The sequence below is a fragment of the Lontra canadensis genome, unplaced genomic scaffold, assembly GCF_010015895.1.
Source record: "Lontra canadensis isolate GAN:19392208 unplaced genomic scaffold, GSC_riverotter_1.0 scaffold114, whole genome shotgun sequence".
NCBI classification, from domain to species: Eukaryota; Metazoa; Chordata; class Mammalia; order Carnivora; family Mustelidae; genus Lontra; species Lontra canadensis.
In genome coordinates this window covers 822,647-849,595 of record NW_022631108.1, presented here as the reverse complement: position 1 = coordinate 849,595, position 26,949 = coordinate 822,647, and the positions used below count along the sequence as shown (strand labels likewise).

The 26,949-nt window shown below is 37.4% G+C and overlaps 1 protein-coding gene across 2 annotated transcripts; it reads left to right on the top strand.

Moving 5' to 3' along the window:
* Positions 1-16,083: 16,083 nt before the first annotated feature.
* Positions 16,084-24,209, top strand: TAF9B (TATA-box binding protein associated factor 9b). 2 transcript variants are annotated; one of them, XM_032840649.1, is made up of 7 exons: positions 16,084-16,183; positions 16,809-16,890; positions 17,199-17,335; positions 17,414-17,548; positions 18,561-18,636; positions 21,298-21,408; positions 22,265-24,209. In XM_032840649.1, the coding sequence occupies exons 1-7, from the start codon at positions 16,133-16,135 to the stop codon at positions 22,423-22,425; spliced, it is 753 nt and encodes a 250-aa protein (XP_032696540.1). In that variant the 5' UTR covers positions 16,084-16,132; the 3' UTR covers positions 22,426-24,209. The 2 variants fall into 2 exon arrangements, with proteins under 2 accessions (XP_032696540.1, XP_032696541.1); XM_032840650.1 differs by lacking the exon at positions 21,298-21,408.
* The last annotated feature ends 2,740 nt before the right edge of the window (positions 24,210-26,949 follow it).

Here is a 26,949-nt window from a genome sequence, read left to right as displayed (position 1 = left end):
TCTTCTGGTGAAAGGCTGACTAGCACACAGGGGAGCTGGTGGGGAAAAATGAATCCCCATAGCAATTGGCTTGGATAGTGAGGCCAAATTTTGTGGTTTGTTGCAACCAGCAGGGCTTGAAGCCTAGAGCGTTAAAGGTCAGTGGTCTTGTCTGGGATAGAGCCCAGAGGCAGTGTACTGCTCTGGAAAAAAAGGCAGGCAAACAACCTGTAGATACAGTATGAAAACGGTGATCTGAAGAGTGCCTAGGGCACATAGTGGGGAGGTTATTCACTTATCTAAGAGCCCATCCAAGAGAATGTTCAGAGATAGACTTCTCCAGGAAAAAAAGGGACTGTCAGGCATAATTTTCCTGTACCTTTCCCCTCAGCATAAGCACAGGGTCACCTGTGGGAACCAGCACAGTACTGATACTTGCTACCTAACTTGCTTTTACAGAGCCCTGCTCCCCCTCTACAGTCCCATGCAATCCCCCCTCGTGGTCATGCTTGCCTCAGTCCCAGCACAGTAGGCCCCATCCCCGAGAAGACCAGCCAAATTTCTCCTCATGCTGCATCTCCCAACATAGGAGTTTTGCAGAGCCAGGTGACCTCTCATTTCACAAACAGACCAGAGCACACCTAGTTAAAATGTGCTACATTCGGGCCAGAGCCCAGACATTTCCCATAACAGGCAAAGAGGGACTCTGCAGATGACTGGCCTGAAGGATAAAGCAACCAAGACAAAACAGCACAGCAAACACAGCACCCATAGGAGACACTAACAAAACTGCCAGGCCCTGGGGGACAGGGGACACTACACAGCAGGGCAATACAGGACCTCTTCTTCATAAGGCTATTACCCTCCAAGAACAGGAGATACAGCTGACTTTCCTAACACAGAGAAAAGGGTACCAAAACCTAAACAAAATGAGAAGAGAAATTTATCCCAAACGAAAGAACAGGACAAGGCCATGGCCAGTGATCTAAATGAAGCAGATATAAGTAATATGTCTGATAGAGAATTTAAATTAGCAATCTTCAGGATACTCACTGGACTTGAGAAAAGAGAGGAAGACATGAGTGAGACCCTTAACACAGAGATAAAAAATAACATGGCAGTGGTGTCTAGGTGGCTCAGTGGGTTGGGCATCTGCCTTCAGCTCAGGTCCCGATGCCAGGGTCCTGGGACTGACTGCTGTGATGGGCTCCTTGCTCAGCAGGGAATCTGCTTCTCCCTCTCCCTCTGCCCCTCCCCACCCCACTCATACTCTCTAGTGCTCTCTGTCTCTCTCACTCTCACTCTAAAATAAATAAATAAAATCTTTTAAAAAAGAAATAACATGGCAGAGATAAAGGGTTCAATAAACAAGATGAGAAACACACACTAGACAAACTGTAAGAGACTCTTAATCATAGGAAACACTGAGGGTTACTACTGGAGAGGAGGAAATAGGAAGATGGGGTAACTGGATGATGAACACTGAAGAGGGCATGTGATGCAATGAACACTAGATGTTACATAAGACTGATCAATCACTGAATTCTACCTCTGAAACTAATAATACATTCTATAAAATTAACTGAATTTAAATTATAAAAATAAAGAAGATGAGAAACACACTTGATGGAATGAACAGCAGGGTGCAAGAAACAGAGGAAGAAATTAGTAACCTAGGAGATAGAATAATGGAAAGTAATCAGGCTGAACAAGAGAGAAAAAGCAATTATACAACATGAAAATAGACTGGGAACTCAGTGCTCCAAGAAACATAACAACATTCATATTTCAGAAGTCCTTGAAGAAAGAGAAAGGGGTACAGAAAATTTATTTGAAGAAACAATAGCTCAAAACTTCCCTCATCTGGGGAAGGTAACATACCCAGATCCAGGAGGCACAAAGACCTCCCATCATAATCAACAAAAGGAGATACACACCAAGACATATTGTAAGGAATAAGCAAAATATAGTAATAAAGAAAAAAATTAAAAGGGGAAGATAAAAGAAGACAGTGAGTTACAAAAGAAAATCCATAAGGTTAGCAAGGGATTTCTCAGCAGAAAATTTCCAAATCAGAAAGAAGTGGCATGATAAGGGCACCTGGGTGGCTCAGTGGGTTAAGCCTCTGCCTTCGGCTCAGGTTGTGATCTCAGGGTTCTGGGATCGAGCCCCGCATCGGGCTCTCTGCTCAGCAGGGAGCCTACTTCCTCCTCTCTCTCTACCTGCCTCTCTACCTACTGGTGATCTCTATCTGTCAAATAAATAAATAAAATTTAAAAAAAAAGAAGTGGCATGATATAGTCGAAGTGCTGAGTGGGAAAAATCTGCAGTGAAGAATACTCTATCCAGCAAGGCTATCATTCAGAACAGAAAGAGAGATAAAGAGTTTCTCAGACAAACAAAAACTTAAGACAGTCATGACTACTAATACAGCCCTGCAGGAAATATTAAAGGTGATTCTTTGAGTGTAAAGGAAAGAACAAAACTAACGGTATAAAGGTAGGAAACACAAAGGTAGTGAAAATGAGTATTTCTTTAAAAAAATCAGTCAAGGAACTCACAAAATAAAGGATAAAAAATATAACAACATATACCTAAAATGTGAGGAGGAGTAAAGAATGGGTTCAAACTTAAATGACCATCAACTTAACACAGAGTGCTATATACAGAAGAGATTATATACAAACTTAATGGTAACCATGAAGCAAAAACCACAAATAAATACACAAAGAAATCCAGAGAAAGAAATCCAAATATATCACCAAAGAAAATCAGCAAACCATAAAAGACAAAAAGAGGGATCAGAGAAAATCTCCAGAAACAAAGATAAAACAAGTAATAAAATGGCAATAGATACATACCTTTGAATGTAAATGGACTTAACATTCCAATCAAAAGACAGAGGGTGTCAGAATGAATTTAAAAACAAGGCCCATCTATATGCTGCCTACAAAAGACTCATTTAGATTTAGAAACATTTATCATGCAAATGGGTGTCAAAAAAAACTGGAGCAGCAAAGGTTATGTCTGACAAAGTAGATTTTTTTGTACTTGTGTTATTTTTATCCTACTTAGGTGTCAGGGTAATACTGCCCTCATAGAATGCTTTTGAGTGTATTCCCTCTATTCTACTATTTGTAAAATTTTGATAAAGATTGTAATTAATTATTTTTTGAAATGTCTGCTAGAATTCTCCAATGAAACCATGTAGTCTTGGGCTTTTTGTGCTGGGAGATTTTTGAGTCCTAAGTCAGCTTTCATTCTTGTTATTGGTCAAAGATAATTTCCCATATCTTAGATTCAAGATTTATGACTGAATCCCGGTAACTTGTGCCTTTTTAGGAATTATCTTTTTTTTTTCTAAGTGATCTGATTTGTTAGTATATAAATGTTTATAGTAATCTCATCTCACTATGTATTTCTGTTATATCTGTTGTACTGTTTTTGCTTCCATTTCTCATTTTGGTTTTTGAGTCGTCTTTTTTCCTCCATTAATGTAGTTAAAGCACTGTCAAATTTATTTTTGGGAAAAACTGGTCCTTACTTTCAATGTTATGTTATTGTTTACTCTGGTTTCTATTTTATTTATTTCTGATTTTTCTTTGTTATTTCCATCCTCTACTAATTTTTCAGCTACCTTTCTTCTTTTCCTAGTTCCTTATGGCATAAAGTTGTTTTTATCTTAATACTAGCATTTAAATACTAGCATTTCTTAATACTAGCATTAAATTTATACAGCATAAATTTCACTCAAACATCTACTTTTGCTGCATCCCATGGGTTTTAGAGTATTATGTTTTCTTTTTCTTTTGCTTTGAGACATATTTTTATTTGCCATGTGATTTATTTGGCCCACTGCTTGTGTAGGAGTCTGTTTTTAATATTTACTAAATATTTAATATTTTTAAAAAGGGAAAGCTATCATGAAAATTAAAATGATAATGACTGGTCCAAAAAAAAAGACAGTTTGAGACAGTTTCTGTTACTTGAAGCTGAGGACAATCTAACCAATATAATTTCTACACATAGAGGAGGCAATCAGATGTTTTAATTTGAATCAAAATGTATCTTTATGAGCTTATCTACAAAAATCTTCATCATGCTTCCAAAAGTTAAAAAATATATTATTAATCTCTTCCAGTCCCGTCCATGTTGCTACAAAAACTGGGACTGGAAGAGATTATGCTGAGTGAAATAAGTCAAGCAGAGAGAGTCAATTATCATATGGTTTCACTTATTTGTGGAGCACAACAAATAGCATGGAGGACAAGGGGAGTTAGAGAGGAGAAGGGAGTTGGGGGAAATTGGAAGGGGAGGTGAACCATGAGAGACTATGGACTCTGAAAAACAAGCTGAGGGGTTTGAAGCGGCGAGGGTTGGGAGGTTGGGGGAACCAGGTGGTGGGTATTAGAGAGGGCACGGATTGCATGGAGCACTGGGTGTGGTGCAAAAACAATGAATACTGTTATGCTGAAAATTAATTAATTAATTAAAAAAATATATATATATATATAATTATTATCTAGAGATGAGTTAACAGTTTCTGGCAAACCCTGACTTTCATTTGATGTTATAGTCATCTACTTTGAAGTGACAAAGGGGTCTAATTTTATTATAAACAAGTTGAATTATGCCCTAGAGAACAAAACCAGGAATTCTGAGTAAAAGAATATGATTTTGACAGTTAAGTGATGAGTTGAGAAGCAACTGCAGAAAAAAGAGTAAGAAGTTTGTGCAATCTCACTGGATGCTTGCTTTGTTAGTAATATTCTTCAATGCCAAGATTCAACCTAAATGTTAAATAATCACATATGATATTAAACTGCTTTGGTGAAGCTCCTTTCATCTAACATATTCATAATTTCTTTGAGGGATCATTAGATACTATCTCATTCATCTTTACTCCATCCTTATGATTATTCTTATTGTACAGATTGATAACCTGATCTTTGTGTGGTCAATGGTAGTACCTGGTCTAAAACTATTCTTTGGCAAGGAAGAAAAATAAGCAAGCAAGGTTGTCTATTGCAGAGTGAAAGCAATGATTCTAGCTGCCTAGAGTGGAACTAGAATCAACAACGTAAAAGTACCAGGAGTCAGTTTCAATTCACAATAGAAAAGTTTTCCTAACAAGTAAAGCTCCAACAATGGAATTGGCTGCTCCAAGGTTCTTGAATTTTACTTCTCATCATTACAAATTTGAGAGCTACATCTCTCAGGAATGCAACAGAAAGGGGGCGCCTGGGTGGCTCAGTCATTAAGCATCTGCCTTTGGCTCAGGTCATGATCCCAGGGTTCTGGGATCCAGCCCTGCATCCATCAGGCTCCCTGCTTGGTGGGAAGCCTGCTCCTCCCTCTCCCACTCCCCCATTTGCATTCCTTCTCTCACTGTATCTCTCTCTGTCAAATAAATAAATAAAACATTTTAAAAAAAAGAAAGTTAATGATTATATACGATTCTACTCTCAAATACTATAACTGAGAGGCATGACACCCTAGAGAATACTAGATGTACAAAAAAATGGGTAAAATTACTAAATAGCTAGACATTCCAGAAAATAAATTCCTGTCTCCTTAATAATCATGACTGCAGGCCCAAGAGGGTAATCTGGGCACCAGTTCTTCTGCATATTATTTATCCATTAAGCTAGCAATCCCATGAAAGGACCAGTGATGACCCTCCTACTTTCCTGGAAAAATGAGGAGATAGAAAGTTTTAGCACACCCCTTCTAAGTACTGCTGACTAATGAGATAAGTGTAAGGCAATTATTTTTGAGAGTCTGAAATCAATACTGATTTATTTTACCATTGGAATCCTATTACACTCACCTCTCTGGACTGCTCACTTACTTTCTCCCCCTCTCTGGCTTGTCTATCAATCTTCTCAATGTTTAGTATGTACCCGCTTATTGTGTTTGGTGGCTGCATCACTGTTTGGCTGGACAGCAGCTAAAATCAACCCTGGGTGCCTGACTCCCAAAATAGTATCTACACATTAGGCCAATAGTTCTTTGTCTATTTCATTCTGTGGACCTGTTTTGGTGAGGTAGGTTATTTGGGCTCATATTTACTCACTCATCAATCTGGGAATAATTCTTCTCATTAATGTTCTTTACCTACCCTATCCCATGTTTTTTTGCTCTATTTGTTTACATTCTACATCCAATCATGTACTCTTCTAATCAAAAGCTATTATAAGGCAGTGAGGGAAATCTTAACATCATGACATGACAAAGAACTCATTACATTAGCCATTACAGCACTTATCACACTGTGTTTCGTTAGTATTCTTTGTTTTTCTCCATTAAACTGTGAACTTCAGGGAAAGAACTGTGGCTTTATCTTCATATCCTCACTGCCACATTCAGTGTTTGGCACAGAGTAAGTTTTCAATGTATAACTCAAATGAACAAAATTACCAAAATGCTCACTATCAATATGTTCAAAGTGAGTATATAATAATCTGGACAATATAATTTTACATTTGATCAAGTCAGTTGACCAACATAATATGCCTGGAAAAACCACAATGCCTTTTTTTTTTTAAAGAAGGATAAAGCACTGCTCAGTTCTGTTTTACACACTTGCTTAGATATTTTAGTTTGTTTGATCACATTGTAAGAGTGAGTTTGTTAAAAATTGGCTAAGTCACACTGAGTTATTTTACTATGAAAAACACGAAGGTTAAGGATTACATAACCACTTATGGTTATAAAATATACGTACTTAGATAAGTGTGTAAAATTCAAACTTCTAAATAATCTCAAACTTTGAAAATAAGAGTGTTTATCGGGCACTGTCTGGAGATAAATTAGGAGTATCAGCAGACTTGAGTGAAGGCTGGAAATGAAAAGGATCGAAAATAATAATGTAGATACAGTAAGTAACATAAATTCATTCTATGCCTTTTTATTTTTATATTTTGTGAGTTTTTAAGTAATAGCATTGCATTTTATTGTTACATAAGGAATGTGTGTTTATATGAAAAATTTAAATGCACCACTAAAAAACATAAAAATCACCTGTAGAACTATCAAATAAAAATATATAATTAGAGGTGCCCCAGTGGCTCAGTCAGTTCACCATCTGCCTTCAGCACAGGTCATGATCTCAAGGTTCTGGGATGGAGCCCTGCATCAGGCTCCCTGCTCAGTGGAGTCTGCTTCTTCCTCTCCATTTGCTCCTCCCCCTGACTTATACTCTCTCTCTGTCTCAAATAAGCAACTAAAATAAAAAAATAAAAATAATTGGGATGCCTGGGTGGCTCAGTTGGTTAAGCAGCTGCCTTCGGCTCAGGTCATGATCCCAGCATCCTGGGATCAAGTCCCGCATCGGGCTCCTTGCTCAGCGGGGAGCCTGCTTCTCCCTCTGACTCTGCCTGCCACTCTGTCTGCCTGTGCTCGCTCTCACTCTCGCGCTCTCTCTCTCTGACAAATAAATAAAATCTTTAAAAAAAAATAAAAATAATTATAATTAGCAATTTACTGAGTATAACTAATTTATTTTAATAGCTGCATTAAGGTGAAGAGCTAAGATGGTGGCATAGTAGGAGGACCCTAGGCTCATTTCATCCCTCAAACATGACTTGATAATAATCCAGTCATTCTAAATACCCCAGAAATCAAGCTGAAGACTGAAAGAATAAATTCCACAATTAAAGGGGGGTGGGGAAGCCACACTGAAGAAGGCAGGAAGTATAGAGATGTGGTTTGGAACTGAAATGGATCACAGGTGATGTGGAGGGGAGGGAGCCATGGTCATGGAGAAAGGCAAGAGAGAGGAACAAATGGGAATGCATAAGGAGAACACTTCCCCAAAGTCATTGACTGGGAAAATGAGAGGGGCTGATTTTCCTGAGTTCTTACAACCAGCATGGCTTAAAGCCTGGAATTTTAAAGGTCAGTGTGCTTGGTTGAGGTAAAACCCTAAAGGTGCTGCTAGGTCATAAATCAGGCCTCAACAAGTACAAAAAGACTGAATGGGACTTATTCCTGGGCTGCAAGCATAGTTTAATATTCATAAATCAATCAACATGATATACCACATCAATGAAAGAAAGGATAAGAACCATATGATCCCCTCAATGGATGCAAAAAGAACATTTCACAAAGTACAACAGCCATGTCATGATAAAAACCCTCAACAAAGTAAGTTTAGACAGAACAGGCCTCAACATAATAAAGGCCATATATGAAAGACCCACAGCTAATATCACCCTTCATGCAGAAAAACTGAGAGCTTTTCCTCTACAGTCAGGAACAAGACAGAGATGTCCATTCTCACCACTATTCTTTAACATAACACAGCAATCAGACAACAGAAAGAAATAAAGGGCACCTAAATGGGCAAGGGAGAAGTCACTTTCACTATTTGTAGAAGACATACTACTCTCTATAAAAAACCTGAAATACTCCACCAAAAAATTGCTAGAACTGATACAAGAATTCAGCAATGTCACAGGAAACAAAATCAATATACAGAAATCTATTGCATTTCTATCATAATTAAGGGGTCCATCCATCAAGAAGAATGAACAATTGTAAAAATTTATGCCCCCAACTTGCAAGCACCTAAATGTATGCATCAATAAATAATAAACATAAAGAGGGGCACCTCAGTCATTAAGCATCTGCTTTCAGCTCAGGTCATGATCCCAGGGTCCTGGAATGGAGCCCCCATCAGGCTCCCTACTCAGCAGGGGGCCTACTTCTCCCTCTCCCACTCCCCCTGCTTATGTTTTCTCTCTTGCTGTGCCTCTCCCTCTCAAATAAATAAAAATCTTAAAAAATAATAATAATAATAATAAACATACAGAAACTCATTGATATTAATACAATAATAGTAGGGGACTTTAACACCCCACTCACATCAATGGACAGATCATCTAAGCAGAAAATCAACAAGGAAACAATGGCTTTGAATGACACAGTGGACCAAATGGATTTAACAGATATATTCAGAACATTCCATCCTAAAACAGCAGAATATACATTCTTTTCAAGTATGCATGGAACATTCTCCAGAATAGATCACATAACAGCCACACAAAAAAGCCTCAACAAATTCAAGAAGACTGAAGTTGTACCATGCACCTTTTCTACTACAACACTATGAAACTAGAAGTCATTCACAAGAAAAAAAAATCCAGAAAGACCACAAATACATGGAGATTAAACAACATGCTACTAAAGAATGAATAAGTCAAACAGGAAATAAAAGAAGAAATTTTTAAAAACATGAAAATCAATGCAAAAATAAAAGAAAATGGTCCAAACACAATGGTCCAAAACTTTTGAGATGCAGTAAAAGCAGTCATAAGGAAGTATACAGAATTACAGACCTACCTCAAGAAGCAAGAAAAATCTCAAATACACAACCTAAAGAGGCTAGAAAAAGAGCAACAAAGATATCCTAAAACCAGCAGAAGGAAGGAAATAATAAAGATTAGAGCAGAAATAAACAACATAGAAACTAAAAGAACAATTTGATCTGTTGATCAAAGAAAACAAGCAGCTGGTTCTCTGAAGAAAAAATCAACAAAATACATAAACCTCTAGACAGATGTATCAAGAAAAAAAAAGAAAGGATTCAAGTAAATCACAAATGAAAGAGAAGAAATAATACCACAGAAACACAATCATAAGAGATTATTATGAAAAACTATATGCCAACAAATTGGACAACCTGGAAGAAATGGATAAACTCCTAGAAACATAAACTACCAAAACTGAAACAGGAAGAAACAGAAAATTTGAACAGACCAACAATCAGCAAAGAAATTGAATCAGTAATAAAAAAAACCCCAACAAACAAAAAGATGGCTTCACAGGCAAATTCTACCACACATTTCAAGAAGACTTAATACCTATTCTTCTCAAACTATTCCAAAAAATGAAAAAGGAACAAAAACTGCGAAATTCATTCCATGAGGCCAGCATTACCATGATACCAAAACCAAATAAAGACACCACTAAAAAAAATGTACAGGCCAATATTCCTGATGGACATGGATGCAAAAATTCTCAACAAAATACTAGCAAGATGAATTCAACAGTACATTAAAAAGATCATTCACCACAATCAAGTAAGACTTATTCGTGGATTGTAGGTAGGTTCAATATTTGCAAATCAATCAACATGATACATCACATCACTAAAAGAAAGGAGAAGAACCATATGATCATATGATCATCAATACATGGAAAAAAAGTATTTGACAAAGTACAACATCCATTCCTGATACAAACCCTCAACAAAGTAGGTTTAGAGGGAACTTCCTTCAGTATAATAAAGGTCATATATGAAAAACCCACAGCTAGTATCATCCTCAATGGAGAAAAACTGAGAGCCTTTCACTAAGGTCAGGAACCAGACAAGGATATCCACTCTCACCACTTTTATTCAACAAAGTACTGGAAGTCCTAGTCACAGCTATCAGACAATAAGAAATAAAAGGCATCTAAATCAGTAAGAAAGAAGAAAACTTGCACTATTTGCAGATGACATGATACTATATATAGGAAACTGGAAGACTCTACCAAAAACCTGCTAGAACTGATAGACAAATTCAGTAAATTTGCAGAATATGAAATCAAAGTACAGAAATCTATTGCATTTCTATACACCAATAATGAAGCTGCAGAACAAGAAATTAAGAAAACAATCCCATGTACAACTGCACCCAAAATAACAAGATACCTAGGAATAAACCTAACCAAAGAGATGAAAGAGGTAAAACATTGATAAAAGAGATTGATGACAATACAAAGAATGCTCATGAACTGGAAGAACCCTTATTGTTAAAATGTCCATACTACCCAAAGCAATCTACAGATCTAATGCAATCTCTATCAAAATAACAAAAGAATTTTTCACAGAGCTAGAGCAAATCATCCTAATATTTGTATGGAACCACAAAAGACCCCGAAGCAAAGCAATCTTGACATGGGTTGGGGGGACAGAGCTGGATGTATCAAGCTCCCAGATTTCAAACTATATTACAAAGCTATAGTATTCAAAACAGTATGACACTGACACAAAAACAGATACATGGATCAATGAAGTAAAATAGAGAACCCAGGAATAAACCCACTTATATGGTCAAAATTCAATGACAAAAGAGGCAAGAATTTACAGTAGGGAAAAGACCATCTCTTTTCAATAAATGGTGTTGAGAAAACCAGACAACAACAGGCAAAAGAATGAAAGTAGACCACTTTTTACACCATATACAAATATAAACCAAATAGATTAAAGAACTTGAAACCATAAAACTCCTAAAATAAAATACAGGCAGTAAACTCTTGGACATTAGTCTTGGCATTATTTTTCTGGATCTATCTCCTCAGGCAAAGTGAAAAAAAAAAGCAAAAATAAACAACTGGTACTAGACCAAACTAAAAAGTTTTGGCATGGCAAAAGAAGCCATCAATAGAACAAAGGCAATCTGCTAAATGGGAAAAGATACCTGCCAATGACATATCTGATAATGGGTTGATATACAAAATCTATAAAGAATTCATACAAACCAAGACTCCTGGGTGGTGCAGTTGGTTAAGTGTCCAATTCTTGGTTTCAGCTCAGCTCATGATCTCAAGGTCATGAGATTGAGCCCTACATCAGGCTCTGCACTCAGTGGGGAGTCTGCTTGAGATATTTTCTCTCCCTTTCTTTCTCTGAAATAAATAAATCTTTAAAAGGTAAGAATTCATACAACTCAGTGGCAAAAAACAATCAGATTAAAAAATATATACCAAGGGGAAAAGAGTTTTCTCAAAAATTTAAACATAGAAATATCATATGAGCCACCAATTCCACTTCTGGGTATTTATCCAAAGAAAACAAAAACACTAATTCAAAAAGATGTATGTGTCCCTATGTTTATTGAAGCATTATTTACGGTAGCCATGATATGGAAGCAATCTAATGTTCATCAATAGATAAATGGACAAAGAAAATGTAGTGTACATATACACAACAGACTATTATTCAGCCATAAATAAGAGTGAAGTCTTGCCATTTGTGACAACATGGATGGACCTAGAGAGTATTATGCTAAGTAAACTAAGACAGAGAAAGACAATTACCATATAATTTCACTTACATGTGGAATATTATTAAAAAAAAACAGAAACAGACTCATAAATACAGAGAACAAATTGGTGGTTGCCAAAGGGGAAGGGTTGGGAGGGATGAGTAAAATAGGTGAAGAAGATTAAGAGGTACAAACTTCCAGCACAAAATAAGTAACTGGGATGTAAAGTACAGTATAGGGAATATAGCCAATAACACTGGAATAACTATGTATGGTAACAGATGGTAACTAGATTTGTCATGTTCATCATTTCATAATGTTTAAAAATATCTAATCACTACATTGTGTACCTGAAACTAATACTGTATGTCAACTCTACCTTAATTTTTAGAATACTATAAAAAAATAAAAGAGTATTTCTGGGAGGGAAGGAACAGAGGAAGAGGGAGAAAGAGAATCTTAAGCAGGCTCCACACCCAATGCAGAGAGCCCAATGCAGGGCTTGATCTCACAACCCCGAGATCAGGGCCAAAGCTGAACTCAAAAGTCGGATGCTCAACTGACTGAGCCACCTAGGTGCCCCAAAACAAAAGAATATTGATATCTTGTCCAAATACAAACTATATTTTTCTCATCTATGTTCATATTCAAGCATAGATGTAAATATAAAGTTTGACATATTCCAGTCTATAAACTTTGACCCAAGAAAATGAAAAGATCTTATCTGCTAAGTATACATACATCTTGTACACAATACCGCTTAAAATAAAAAAAAAGGAACATGATTTCTTACCTGGGCTATTGAAGATTTCATAATGAAGTTTTGTCCACTTTTAAGTTCTCTCAAAATATATAAAAGCACCTAATGAGACTTTTTTACTGTACTGAAATGGAAGGAATACTCTCCATAAAACATGTGCCTTACATGATGCTTATTATTGTTACTGGCCATAGAAAAGGTGTTAAAAATGTTGGCCTGCTGTAAACTTGCTTTCAAAATGCGGGACAAGGAAAACGTCCTTTAATTTGTAAATATACTGAGGATGAGAATGGCGAAAGGATTACAGTAAAACAGAGATGTATATGCTGTCTCTCTAAAACTGCTTGGTAATCTTTAAAGAGGCCATATGGAGACTTGAAAAGAACTAACTGTGTCTAAGCTGCCTGATGTTATGTGTAGGCTACAACAAAAACTCATACAGGAAAAAAAAAAAAGACTCAGTTTTTGGAAATAAGACTACTTCAGAACAAAAACAAAAACTCGCCAGAAAGGCACCCAAGTTAAACAGGACTCTCATTTCTTTACTAAAATTTTAACTTACTTGGAATCTAACTTCGATTTCATAAGTTGAAATTACCTCTGTGCTTTAAAACCTTTTTCCCTGAGGGGGTTAAAAAAAAGGTTTAATTTATGATGACATCTAATGTGCTTTGGAATGTTAAAAAGTGGTGAACATATTAGTCATGGACAGCCCATAGGATGAATGTATAGATGCAAAGGGCCTAACTGACTGACAAATAGCTGGTCTACCAAGACCAGCCTCTAGTACTAAGTGAATAGACATTTCTGGAGAAATGAAAACTAACTCCTACATATGTAAAAACCTGCTATTCCTGTAAGTACTACTGAGGAATATTACATTCTCAAACACTTTTTTTTGAAAGGTCATTTAGGTTTATGGCACCACCACATCGCTTCTCGGCCTTTGGCTAAGATCAAGTGTAGGTTTATGGCACCACACTGGACTGACACCAAGAATCAGTCTAATGTGGGCTCAATTAAGACCAGAGATGCATATCAAAGTGAATATTATGTTAGACTACATGCAGTTTTACCACTACATAAAAGAAAACAAGGATGTCCTAATGGCTGCAGGCAGTTCAGAGAAATATTATTGGAAAAGAAACAGAAAGAGTAAAAATATCCTACTGTACCACGGAGTCAAAAAAACCATTTTGTTATTTTTCACTAAATATGGGCTACAGATATGTCTAAATCTTCATACATATTGTGTTTACATTCCCCTTTTTAAAAGTCTTACATTTATGTATACTAAGAATATACACTACAACTTATAAAATTTAAATATTCAAGAACTAAATTGCTGTAATGGGATAGAAACGTACAAAGTACTTAGTCCTACTATTCATACTAATTGTTTAACTGTTAACTAGTCCTACTGTTTTGTTTAAATAATAGCATGTAACAGAAAAATAATACAGAGAAACATAATTTAAGTAACATTTATTTTCGTATTTTTATTTAAAGTAATAACACTTCTGCACAATTGCTTATTACATATTATAGGTCTTTTCATCTAGTATAGCTGTATCCTTTGGCGCTCTAAAGGTTGGACACCCCAACAGTATAGTACCATTTGGATGGGGGAACAAAATATAAAAAAGGTGATATTTGTAAATTACATAGACAAGATACTGGTAAACTGTGGTGCCTTCTATGAAAGATAAATTAGTGGGTGGAATAAGCCAGAGGGGGTTTCTTTTTATTTTCTACATGTATTTTTTAGAACTTTGTACCTTGTGCATGTACTACGTAGTCCAAAGGGAGAAAATCATTATTAGTCTTACACAGTAATTGCTCAAAGTGAGCTGAGAAAGGTGTTTGCAGGAAGGTTCAGGGTTCCCAACAGAAACAATTTGTTAAAGAACACGTGGTTCTTGGGGCTGCTGCCCAAAATTCAAGATGGCTGCCTGGTGGATGACTGATTCAGATAACCCTGATGAGGTAAGCTGGTGCCCAAAACTGAAAGGTCTGCTAACCCCCTGAAATGAGTGCAAATTTGTTTTGTGAAGGAAGCCATTAGAAGGTTTTAAAGAAAGGAATATAATTATGTGATTTACGACTAAGAGATCCCTTTGGTTGTGTGAAGAATGTAGGGTAGCCCTATTACAAGGACCTATTTCTATAGTCTTGCGTGAGTACGGCTGTTGGTTTGGACTGTTCGCGTGGTAGCACTGAATGAGGATGTGGAGGCACAGACTGACATGGCTTGACTTTGGGAGATGGCCCTGATTAGACCTGCTATAGAATGAGTGTGGATTGCGGGGAGGGGGTCTGCATAACATGGATAACTGCTGTTTCTGGTCTGGGTAGCTCAGAGTGCCTCTTCCTGTGACGGAGAACACTAGGGCATTGGTGGATTGTGGAGCAATAAGAAAGAATACTTTAAGGGACACTTTAAGCCAGAGATGCTTAACTGATGTACGTTTGGGTTTTTTGTTGTTGTTGTTGTTGTTGTTGTTTTGTTTTTAAGTCACTCAGGTTATTGTGTGGAGACTGGGGAGAGAAGGGCATCTGTGAGGCAAAGTGACAGCCCTTGGAGGGCCTCAGCAGGGAGAGAAAGGAAACTACTCAGGGCCAAGGGACAAGGCTGGTGAGGCTCTAGCAGAGAATCTTGCAGGCCCACAAAGGCTTTAAGCTTTTCATCAGTATGAAATGGGAGGCAATAGCAGGGCTTCGAGTATAGTGAGAGCTGACCAAAGGCCTGCTGTGTGGAGAGCAGGCTATACAGTAGAGTTGCCAGATTACTGAAGAAAAATACAGAATGCCAAGTTAAACTTAAATGTGAGATCAACCACAAATAATTTTGTAGGTAAGTATAGCCCATGTAATACTGGAGATAGACTATAGCTAAAAATGTATTCGTCGTGGATCTGACAAATTTAACTGGGTGTGTCCCCCCCCCCAACCCTATTACAGGGGCAGGTGGAGGGAGCCCCTGCGGGCATTGCAGGGAAATGGAAAGGGCCAGAGTAGCAGCAGCGAAGGTGTGAGGAGGGGTCCCAGAAAAGACAAAGGTGACCCATTTGGTACATTTTCCCGGAGAACTGCTCTAGAAAAATGAGCTTCTTGGCTGTTCCAAGTGTTGGCCGAGGGTTCCTCAGGGAAGACTCACCTGTCTATTCCAATCCTCCTGAGCCCGCGCTCCACCCATAGCCCTGATACCCTCAAACTCCACCCGGTTGAGTAGCAGCTTAAAAGTAGCAGCCCGCCGGCCCGGCGCTGTAACCCCTCCTTCCACACCCCGCAGGGGTGGAGCCTGAGCGAGGAGCCGGCGAGAAGCCCTCTCTCCCCAGATGACGAGGGGCAGGATAACATGGAGTCCGGCAAGATGGCGCCTCCTAAGAACGCTCCGAGAGATGCCTTGGTAAGTGCAAAGGATGAGAGGCGGGCAGGAAGGTAGGTACGGCTAGGGTCTCGGGAGGCAGGCCCTGGCGGAGGGCTTCAGGACGGGCTCGCGCGCCCGCTTCAGCCCAATCGGGGCGACCAGGAGGAGTGGGATACGGGGGTGCCCTGGACCCCGGGGCACTTCTCTCGCAACCCCGGCAGACCCGCTTAGGGGGTGGCTTAAGGCCCGCGGGAGTGCTTAGTCCAGCCACCCAGCTTTGTCTCCTGGGCCTTGGGCCCCAGACGCTTTGTCGTCTCACCAGGTCTGTGAGCCCTGACTCTAGCGTCCAGTATCTGCTGCGAGCTTCCCCCATTGCCGCATCGGAAAATGACAACCAGCTGTAGCCTCCCCTCTCTTTTCTTGGGGAAAGCCAACCCGGACCTTTTTGGTGTCTCTGCCCCCGTCCCACCCCCCCCACCCCCGGCCAAAAAATAAAGTTTTCAGCAGAGGTTAGTTAGGATGGCTTTTGGTGTGACCCTGACACTGGAGAGGAAAAGTATGGAGCCCAGAGAAGGGGGAACTTTTATCATAAATACTACCTTTGGTCCAGTCTTGCTTTCCAGTACCTAGATTATGCATCTGGCATTTTTATTCGAATCCACAGGTGATGGCACAAATCCTGAAGGATATGGGAATTACGGAGTATGAACCAAGGGTTATAAATCAAATGTTGGAATTTGCTTTCCGTAAGTTAACAAAACAAAAATTTGCCTAACTTGTGAATTTGAAAACACTGTTTTATCTTAAGAACATTTTCAACTAAATTGCTTGAACAGTATCACAGAATGCAGCCTAAAGCAGTAAGAGAGCTCAAGCTAAGGGGACAGTAGTATTTATACCGTGCTATCTGTTTAAAATTGGCCATGTAGATAGGACAATTAGATACTAGAAGCAAAATTCATAAACTTTCTAGAAGTTAGTAGAACCTCCCGTTAAGAAAAGTGACCTTAAATATTAAGCTGTTTTAATGCTTCATAATGTTTTGTTCTTAAAGGATATGTGACTACAATTCTGGATGATGCAAAAATTTATTCAAGCCATGCTAAGAAACCTAATGTTGATGCAGATGATGTGAGACTGGCAATCCAGTGTCGGGCTGATCAGTCTTTTACTTCTCCTCCTCCGAGAGATGTGAGCAAACTTATTTGAAGTTCATTTTACATAAAATTTCTTACATTGTAGTTCTAATAAGGACTTTTTTTTTTTTAGTTTTTACTCGATATTGCAAGGCAGAAAAATCAAACCCCTTTACCACTGATTAAGCCATATGCAGGACCCAGACTGCCACCTGACAGATACTGCTTAACAGCTCCAAACTACAGGCTGAAGTCCTTAATTAAAAAGGTAAGAATTTCTGGTCAGCTTAGTTTTTTTAAAAGGTGAGATGTGTTAGGGGAATTTGTAAAATGCATAGTCCTGTAAATGGATTAGTAGGTTAAAGACTAAGATGATTTACTAGGATTTTTTACATGTATAGCCTTGAAAATACCATGTCTGCAATTAGCTACTTCGTTAAAATACAAGGTGCAAGATTTTTAGAGCGAAAAGGAACTTTAGTGTCCATCTAACTCAACAATTAATTTTCCCATCAGGGAACTAATCCTCAGTTCACCTATGGAATTAGTGGCAAATCTGGTACTGATTCCCAGGCCTCGTTAACTCCCTGTATTTACGTTGCGTGCCTATAGGAGTAACATTGTAACGTTACATTACAAAGAAAAATATTAATAAAAAAGTGCTTCATTGATCGAAAGAGGCTAAGAGCTGCAACCAAGCATTTATTCATACTGTACATCAGACCCAAGAAACCTCTTGGCAACTGTCACTAGGAACTGCACAATCTTACGTTAACTCCCAGTATTTACGTATTTTTCAGTTGTTTGTGGCACCTGGTAACAGAGTAAATGGTATATCATGAGGAATTGGACTCGCTTTCTGAAATATGACCTAAGGCTCTCCCACCAATGAAAAAGTTTTCCCCACATTCAGCCAGCTGCCTTTGTTGTCTGACATTCTGCCATAAGAGAGTATCTTTCTTTTTAGGTTAAGATATTAACTAGTTAAGATTAAAAATCATAAAGGATATTAGCTGTCATCCCCAAGTTAAGACTCTACCCTAAACCTAAATACTATAAAAAATTTTATGTTTGTGTGCTCATATCCATATTTCTGTAGAAATACGTATGTTTGTGAAGACCCTAGTTTAAATGTTGGATTTAGAACACTAATGGAACAAAAACAGTACATTCTTGCCAAGGGTTATCCATTAATAACTCACATCCACAATCTTAACTTCATTCCTGTTAAGTTTAGGGGTCAGATCTAAACATTAAAAATAGTTTTTTAAATCCCCTAGGGACCGAACCAGGGAAGACTAGTACCGCGGTTAAGTGTTGGTGCTGTTAGTAGCAGACCTTCCACTCCTACTGTAGGTAAGTGAGAGAAGGAAATGCCTTTTCTGTCTGGTGAAGTGCCTCAGCACTTGGTCTTGAACTATAATCCAAGTCAAAAGCTGAGTCAGAAATTCCCAAATGTGTGTTGACATTGATACATTTACTCATCCTCTAGTAAAACTATAAATATGTATTTTTATCAGATTTCAAAATGAGAAAGCCACAGTGAGTATCTTATCCCAAATGAGTACAGAACTAGACATTACCCAGCATTGTTGTTGGTGTAAATTAGGTACCAAAAACCGTTCAAGCTGTGTTTTTTTCTGCCTTCTATACAAATCAAGTTTCCAAACACTCATGGCAATAGCCTGCTTGTTATGAGAAATTAATTTGAGTAAGCTGGCAAGAGAATGCAACCAAAAAAAAGAAGTTTAAAATGTACAAAAAGTTTAAGTATTTCAAAGAAAAAAATCATTGTTTTTAATACTAATTTTTTCAAAAGATTGTCAACTCTATTGCCCCTTCAAGCTGTCTCCTGTGCCCTTTGTGACAGGTCTCTATCATTCTTTTGAGTATTTGTTTCCTGGCACAAGATGCTCTAAGCTCCCCTTAATTTTCCTTACCCCAGCCCTACTAGCCACTTCTCCTAAGAGCCCTGATTCCTTTTAAAGAAGAATGGTATTTAGAAACCATTATGGGTTTAGGGAATAAGGAAAACAAAATGGATTTAGATTTCCTGACGTTTTTGGTCCTATTATTCCTGCCAGATTTCTTTCATAATCAAAGTATTTTCAGAAAGAATCCTTCTCTTTGACATGTTTTGTTTTGGGTTTTTTTTTTTTTTTTTGGCTCTTTTGGCTTACAGCTTGAGTCCTACAAATGTCATATAGCTCTAATGTAAGCAGCATTTGATTTTTTGCAGTGTGTAGAAAATCTCTTCATATTCTCATGTCAACATTCTAAAACCAACCTGGTTTAGTATTAGTTGTACACTTCTAATTTACCCGCACATTATCTTTGTGGACAGAAATTTGCATATATAATTTGTGTGACTTTGGTCATATACTTTTTATCTGCAGATTCATACTACTTCAGCAAATACCAGTTTTTTAAAAAATTCTAGGCTGTGGTAAACCATTACACATGTTGACAAGTAAACCAATTTTAGTTGTCAGTTGTGATTTTTATCCCAATTAGACATTTACTATGCGTATTTTAGAGATTTTTTTAAAATCTATAATGAGCTGCTGAAATCTAGCATTAAAGATAGTAGTTTTAAACTTAAAAAAATGAATTTTATAAAGCATTCGAGATCTGAGCATCTGCTGTATTCCATTTTAAAGATGAAAGTCCATACTTACTTAAATGTCAACAAATCCTTGCGGTAATGGCCAAGAAAACATCTACCTATTGTGAATTACCTTGACAAAATAAAATAGAGTATTGTTTCACTAACCTTGACCTAATTCTTCGAACTGACCCTTAATGCGTCAGAAGTGCCTAGGAATGAAGGTATGTTAGAGTAAGGCCTCACCCTCCTGAGCTGGGGAGAGAAAGCACTAAAGCCAGATTCCTGGGTACCTGTGAGCTTTCTTCCCCCATTTAGGCTTTCTCTGTCCCTAGGAAGGATAGTTGTACTTTTTTTCGGCAGATCTTCCCTGGGCAGACTGCTGGTTCCAGGGGAAAGGGATGTATGGAAAGCCTGTATCCCCAAAGGAAAAACTAGAACAGACATGTTTCCATAAATGCATTTTTTAAGAGAGCTATGATGTCTGTGTAGGTCTTTGAGTCTTGCAGAATTCATTCATTAAGCAGAAATTTGTTGTGTGCCTATTAGGAGTTAAGGAACAAAATCCATATGCTCATATGGATAAAAAAGTGTCAGCCAAGGCTTGTAATTTAGTGAACAGGGTAAGATACTGATAAAGGCTTCTATGACAAGGGAATTTCAGAGGCAGGCAATGACTTCTGAGCAAATCAAGGGAATTATATAAAATGGGGTGGTATCTGAGTTCTACCTGGAATAATGGGTAGAATTAAGATGGCGGAGTGGACTAAATTATCTCCAACATCCCTTTTTGCTTAAAAAAATACTTGGTACCCACATGGGTACCATAAGTGGGTATATTTGATAGGCTTTTGTTAGATATATGTTGATTTAGCTTCACAAGCCTAGTAGACATCTTCTAATTCTCATAAAAGACAGAGATTAAAAGTGCCATTTAACATAATGAATACCAAACTTGGGTCTTTATTCTGCTAGCTTAGACACTTAATTTCACAACTTCATACAGCTAAAATTCAGTGTCAGATGCTGTTTGAAGAGCTTTACAGAAATTATTTTAATTTTCACAACAATCCAAGTAACAGGTACTGTTATCCCATTTGACAGGTGAGAAAACTTAAGTACTACAAGATTAAGTAACTTTCCCAAAGACATCCAGCTAGTAGGCGATAAAGCCCAGATTCAAACTCAAGTAGGTAGGCTCCAGAGCCTACATTCTTTACCACTATGCTATCCTGAACTTTTAGCATCTAATTTATTGAGCTTGTACTTTGCTTATTTTGGATGTTTTTTTTCTCACCTTTCATCAGTTCCCTGTACTTTGAAGGTAGTTTCTAATAAGCTAAGGAGTGCAGAATATAAACCCATATAATGGAAGTCATGTAACTAACATGGTCTGTTAATTACAACCACAGCAACCCCGCAAACAGCGTCTGTCCCAAATAAAGCTGTACCTCCAGTGTCAGTGACAAGCCAAAGATACACAGTGCAGATTCCACCCTCTCAGTCCACACCTGTCAAATCAGGTAACATGATGGGCATGGCATGGGGGGGATTTGAAAGTGGTTCTTTTGTAAGTTTTTTTTTAATTTTAAAATTTGAGAGTAACTTGTGATTATAGAACAGTTTGTATTCCTACAGCAAGAGTTGTTTTAATTGCATCCCAGAAGATGGCAGTTATGTTCCACATCAGGGTTCTTCAAAAGGGTCAATGAGCCCACTACTAAAATTGTATGAAATTTTACATATATGTAATGTTTTGGGAGGGGAACAGTATTCAGTATGACCATCAGATTCTCAAAGAACACTGAATTAAAATAAGCTGGGGTCCACAAATCTAAGGCATCTGCAGGGAAAAGCACTTAAGGATAAAGCTCAAGAAAATCACAGTGTACACCAGACAAAAATTATACCTTTACTCACTTCATGGAAGGAGTAAAGTTGGAATAATATATAACTGTTATACCATAGTTTATTACTGCATGTATTTCATTTTACATCTTGTAACACCTAACTGTACATAGTAAACTTACATAAAATATTGGCATATTAAGGGAAATGTGATTCCTGACCCTGAACATGTGCCTTAAGTATGTTCCATGGTGAGTCCCATGCACTGCTTCCCATGGCTAAGTACTAACTAAAATTTTAGGTAGTTAAAAAAAACTTTAATGTGTCTAGATACTAGTTTAAGTATTTTAAAGTACTAAAAAAACTTCATTCAACTTTTAATGCAGCATAAATACCCAAGTTTCTATGATGTGGTTGCAATTCATGCTATTAAAATTGATTATCAGAATTATAGTTAGCCTTGTTGAATACTATTTACCATGTTTCTGATTTTGGGTGATTCAGTTTGAGAGTGTTTTCTCCTGTTTACAGTTCCTACAACAACTGCAGTTCAGAATGTTCTGATTAATCCTTCAATAATTGGGCCCAAAAATATTCTTATTACCAACATGGTTTCATCACAGAACATGCCCAATGAATCAAACCCACTGAAGAGAAAACATGAAGATGATGATGATAATGATACTATGTAGGGAGTACAATCAAGATGTATTTCAGAAGTGTAATTGGTTTGGAGCCCACTGTACTGAACTAGAATATTCTCTATCTTCTCAAGTTTTATCTTAGAAAACTTAAATGTAGATGTATTTTTCCTATTAGCTTAAACTGTTAATTTTTTTAAATTGTTAGGTATCTTAGGTAACCATACCAATGTTTTCTCATTAGGATTCAAGTAAAAAAAATGTTTCTTGGTATTTTGATTAATATTATGATTGTTTTCAGTTTCTACAGCCTGATCAGTGGACTAGTCTTTTAACAGCATAATTTCTAATACACATTTAAATACTACTTTCTCTTATAGGGTAAAATAGTCATAGTTTTTTTCACCAACTTTTTTGACCAAACCTCTAAATTTAGGAAGTATGTTTTTGGAAAGGATGGATTTTGAAGGGATTCTATATTCATTTGGAATATTTGTTTCTTGGTGTTCCCTAACCTCCCATGTCCTCAACCCCATTTCTAGATCCCATTCATTTTCTGTACCACCTCTTCCCCAGAGGCTTAAGTTTCTCCCAATACTCTCAGAAGGCTAAAACCGGAGTTTTAAAAGTGTAACTCCAGATAGTACAGTTATACAGTTCAGTGTCATTTTCCTATTTTTAAAACCTGCTTTACATGCCTTTGCTGTTTTTCTCTTTATACCAGAGGAGTTGAGTTTTATCCATTGCCTTTTATGCTGAGCTTAACTCTGCCTTTAACACGTAGTTTGGGGTCAGTTACAGTTTATCTTATATTCCAAGTCTGTAATTCTATTTCACGTTTCTAAAGTTAACATTTCTAAATTTAGCAAAGATGATGCTATAGCTTAAAATCTGCCTTGATAAGTATAATTACACTGGATCTAGGCAAAAACCACTGAAGAGCAAGTTTTTTTCTTCCATTCTACCACATACATAGATGCTACGATCACTACTGCTTGAACCCTTCTACTGGTATAATTCATTTTTCTAGCTTGTTGCTGAGGATATCCTATATGAGATGGGAGCAGATCTGGAAGTCCTGTAATGGTTTTCCTTCCTCTAGAAGGCCAACAACAAAAACAAGTCAATATAATGTGACCTGCACTTAGGTGTACTACGCGTAGTTTCCCAGTAATGTTGCTAAATACCTTTCCCTATTTTCCATGTGTACACATATAAACATCTTAGTGGGAAAGACTGCAAAGCTTTCAAAAATATAAACAGGCTTCTTGTTTTTAAGTAAGTTTGACATTCAATATAGGAAATTACTTTTGCAGAATTTTCTAAAAAATTTTTCATATCATATCATAATTTAGAACTTACAGCCAAGGATCCTCAAAACTTAAAACACAAGAACGTTTCATGCTGGAATGGTGCTTGACACATTGAAAGAGTCCAGTGACAGAAAACACATGTCTCATCACAGTTTGAGTTTTTTGGATAGTAGAAAAAAGGTGTTATCAAACTTACAGAAACGGATCTGAACATCATAGGAGAAAAATGTTCATTATATAGCGTAGGGTATCATTACTTGAATGTTCTCAGGGAAGCAGCATGTCAAAAAGCCTAGGTTCTACTCCTGGCTCCATCATTTACCAACTATGTGACCTTACTTCACCTCTGAGCCTCGTTCTCAGTAATAGGGAAACAACACCGACCTTGCCTACCTCACAGGGATGTTGTGAGGGTTTAATTGGTGTATGTGAAAATTCCCTTCAGAACTGTAAAATGGTTTGTAACTCTAAGAAATTGTTAATGTATTTGTTCCAAGATTATTAATAAAAAGTTGAACTTACCATTTATCTTTCATTTTTGATTTAAGGGATTCAAGGAAAATGAGTAAGATCCAGTAATTCTGAGGTGCCAGAAGCAATTAAGATTTAATGGGTGACTTAAATCATAAATCAGGGAATTGCCTGCCTTTATTTGGAAGCAGCATGTGACTCACAGTAAAGCAAAGTAAAAGGAGTATGGGTTAAGTCTGTTAAAAACATTACATGCTGGCTTTGTAAGAATCCGTACATGTAACTGAGGCACTTGCTAGGTCAGCCAGTCTTCAAACAAAGACTGCTTTATCTTGCAGAACTCCCTTCCCTAGTTATGTCTACCTAAAATAGCTTCTAGAATGACTCAAGGCCATTCTTGTCCTCCAGCTTCCAGGTGGAATTATTTTAAAGAGGTCCTGATGGTAAATGTGGGAAGAACATTGTGGTCCCAAGTTCTTACTTTTACAAGTAGGAAAAAAGTGTGTTTTATCTGATTATGAATATAGGAATACAGCCAGTATGTTGAGAAAAGAGAAAACATAATGGACACTGATCCTAAAGGAGTCCAGAGTGAAGGGAGTACTCAAAGAGTTAGGAAAGACAACACTAATCAGAACAGCAGGTACAAAGCAGTGTATAATATACTGCCATATATATTTTAATTCATATGTATATACATACATGGAAATGTTTTTATATGCATTATGGAGCCCTAGACTGAGGGAAACCAGTCTTACGGTGGTGGTTTCTAAAGAGGGAAACTGGTACCTAGAGGACTGAGGAAGGAGAAAGGTGTCTTCTCATTTTATACCCCTTTCTGACATTTGTATCATGTGCTAGAGGGAAGTTTTGGACGTAAAAAAGGAAAACAAGGGAAACAGGAACACTGAGCTTAACAGACTGAATTAGTCATGACAGAAAGACTGTAATTTCTCTGAACAGTCATACACATCTATTATCTGGAGGTTAAAACTGAATTTGCTACACTTATGCCTGCCTAAGTCTCTGTAGTCTTTTATCAGTAATTCTTAGTTCTGTATTAAATCAGGAAGCACATCCTTGTACTATTCTAGTTCATGTACTCACAAGTTGTTATAGGTTATCTTTGTCAACTAGATTGTAAAGGTTGTAAATTCCTTCAGGACATAAATGCTTTCTTAGATTTCCCCCATTATGTCCTAAGCATATCACAGGTATTCAAATGTTGTGCTTCCCCATTTATTTTCTCAATTAATAACCCAAATAAATGGGGAATGATCCTAGAAGCAGGGTCTAGGAGAAAGTATTTAAAAGGTACAATCAGAGATGGATGGATGACTTGGCAGGTTTATGGTATTTATACAATTCTTTTAATCCCTCTGTACATATGAAATAATAAAATATTGGGGGAAAGCTAATCAGTAGGGGAAGAAAGTTGATCATTAGTATGCTAGAGTTCTAGCCAGGCTGCGACATTAATTTGCCGATCTATGGGTAGCACCTCTGGGCCTCCTCTAAAAAGAACAGACTAGAATTCCTGCTTCTCATACCAAGGTACAGTGTACCATTAGGGGTATGCAGAAACATGGTACGTTTTAAAATTATCTATAATTATGGGGATAGTTTTAATTAAAATCCAAATGAATTTTTTTTTTTTAGTTCAAGCCTTCAGAATGGTTTTGTTTAAAGCAACCACCAGAAATTTCTTCTGCTCTTCTTTCTGGAGTTAATCAAATAATCCTAGGCTAGATGGATCAATTTTGTGGGAGTGAGGCACAATGAAAAAGCAGCCTGGAATCAGACACACTTGGACTACTTGAATCCCTGCTGTGGCCTGCGTAGCTCTGAGATCCTCCAAGAATTTATTTCTCTTCATAAAGGTGAAATAACATCTAGTATGTAAAATGTCCAGCAGAGAAATTCTGATTAAACGTGGCCTTTTGAAATCCCATGTTTACCTTTGCTCACTCCCAAAACTCCATTAAAATGGCAGGGAAGAGAAAAGAAGGGAAAGTTACAAGGACAATAAATCAATCAGAAGGACATCAGAATCACTTCACAGGAGGTAAAAGGAATCCCCTACAGGGTTACCCCAAAGCAGTTTCTTCCGAAAGAGGAAATCCCAGAACAGCTCTACAGCAAACCTGGAAGGCAGGGAAAACTGGAGTGAAGCATGAGGACTCCAGGAGGGGATTATCTCTAATAAAGATGAACAGATTTATCTCAGAAGTTTGAACACACTGGGAACAATCGGTGTTAAGTACATAGGAGAAAAAAAAAAACTTTCAAAACTAACTCCAAAGAAAACTTAGAAAGGTACATAATGGAATCATAGCATACAACATAGCTCAGCTGTGAATAGTATTCATAATCATAATACAGACTACTCACCTAATCTTTAACAGAACTATACTGGGAAAAATGAAGAAGGAAAGTAAATGTGGAACAGAGGCCAGAAGAGAGCTCAATCTTTCCATTAGGAAACTGATATATAGCTTTTTATAAAAATCAAGAAATTCAAAGTGTAAGTATGTGACTTAGAAACATGGAGGGTAAATGCCCAAAAAAAACCAAAGATGTAAAAATCTCTGGGGAATGGGAAAATGTGAGGAAGAGGCTGAAGCCTCTATTTTGTTGTTCTAAGCCTTAACTTTTATTTTCAACTATGGTCATGTGTTTTTAACAGATAAAAATGAAACTTAAAGCATCTGTCACATTATCTGTCATAAAGCATGCCCTCAATAAAAGAGTAGACATTTATCTAATCTCCCCTACCTCCCCGACCAATGTT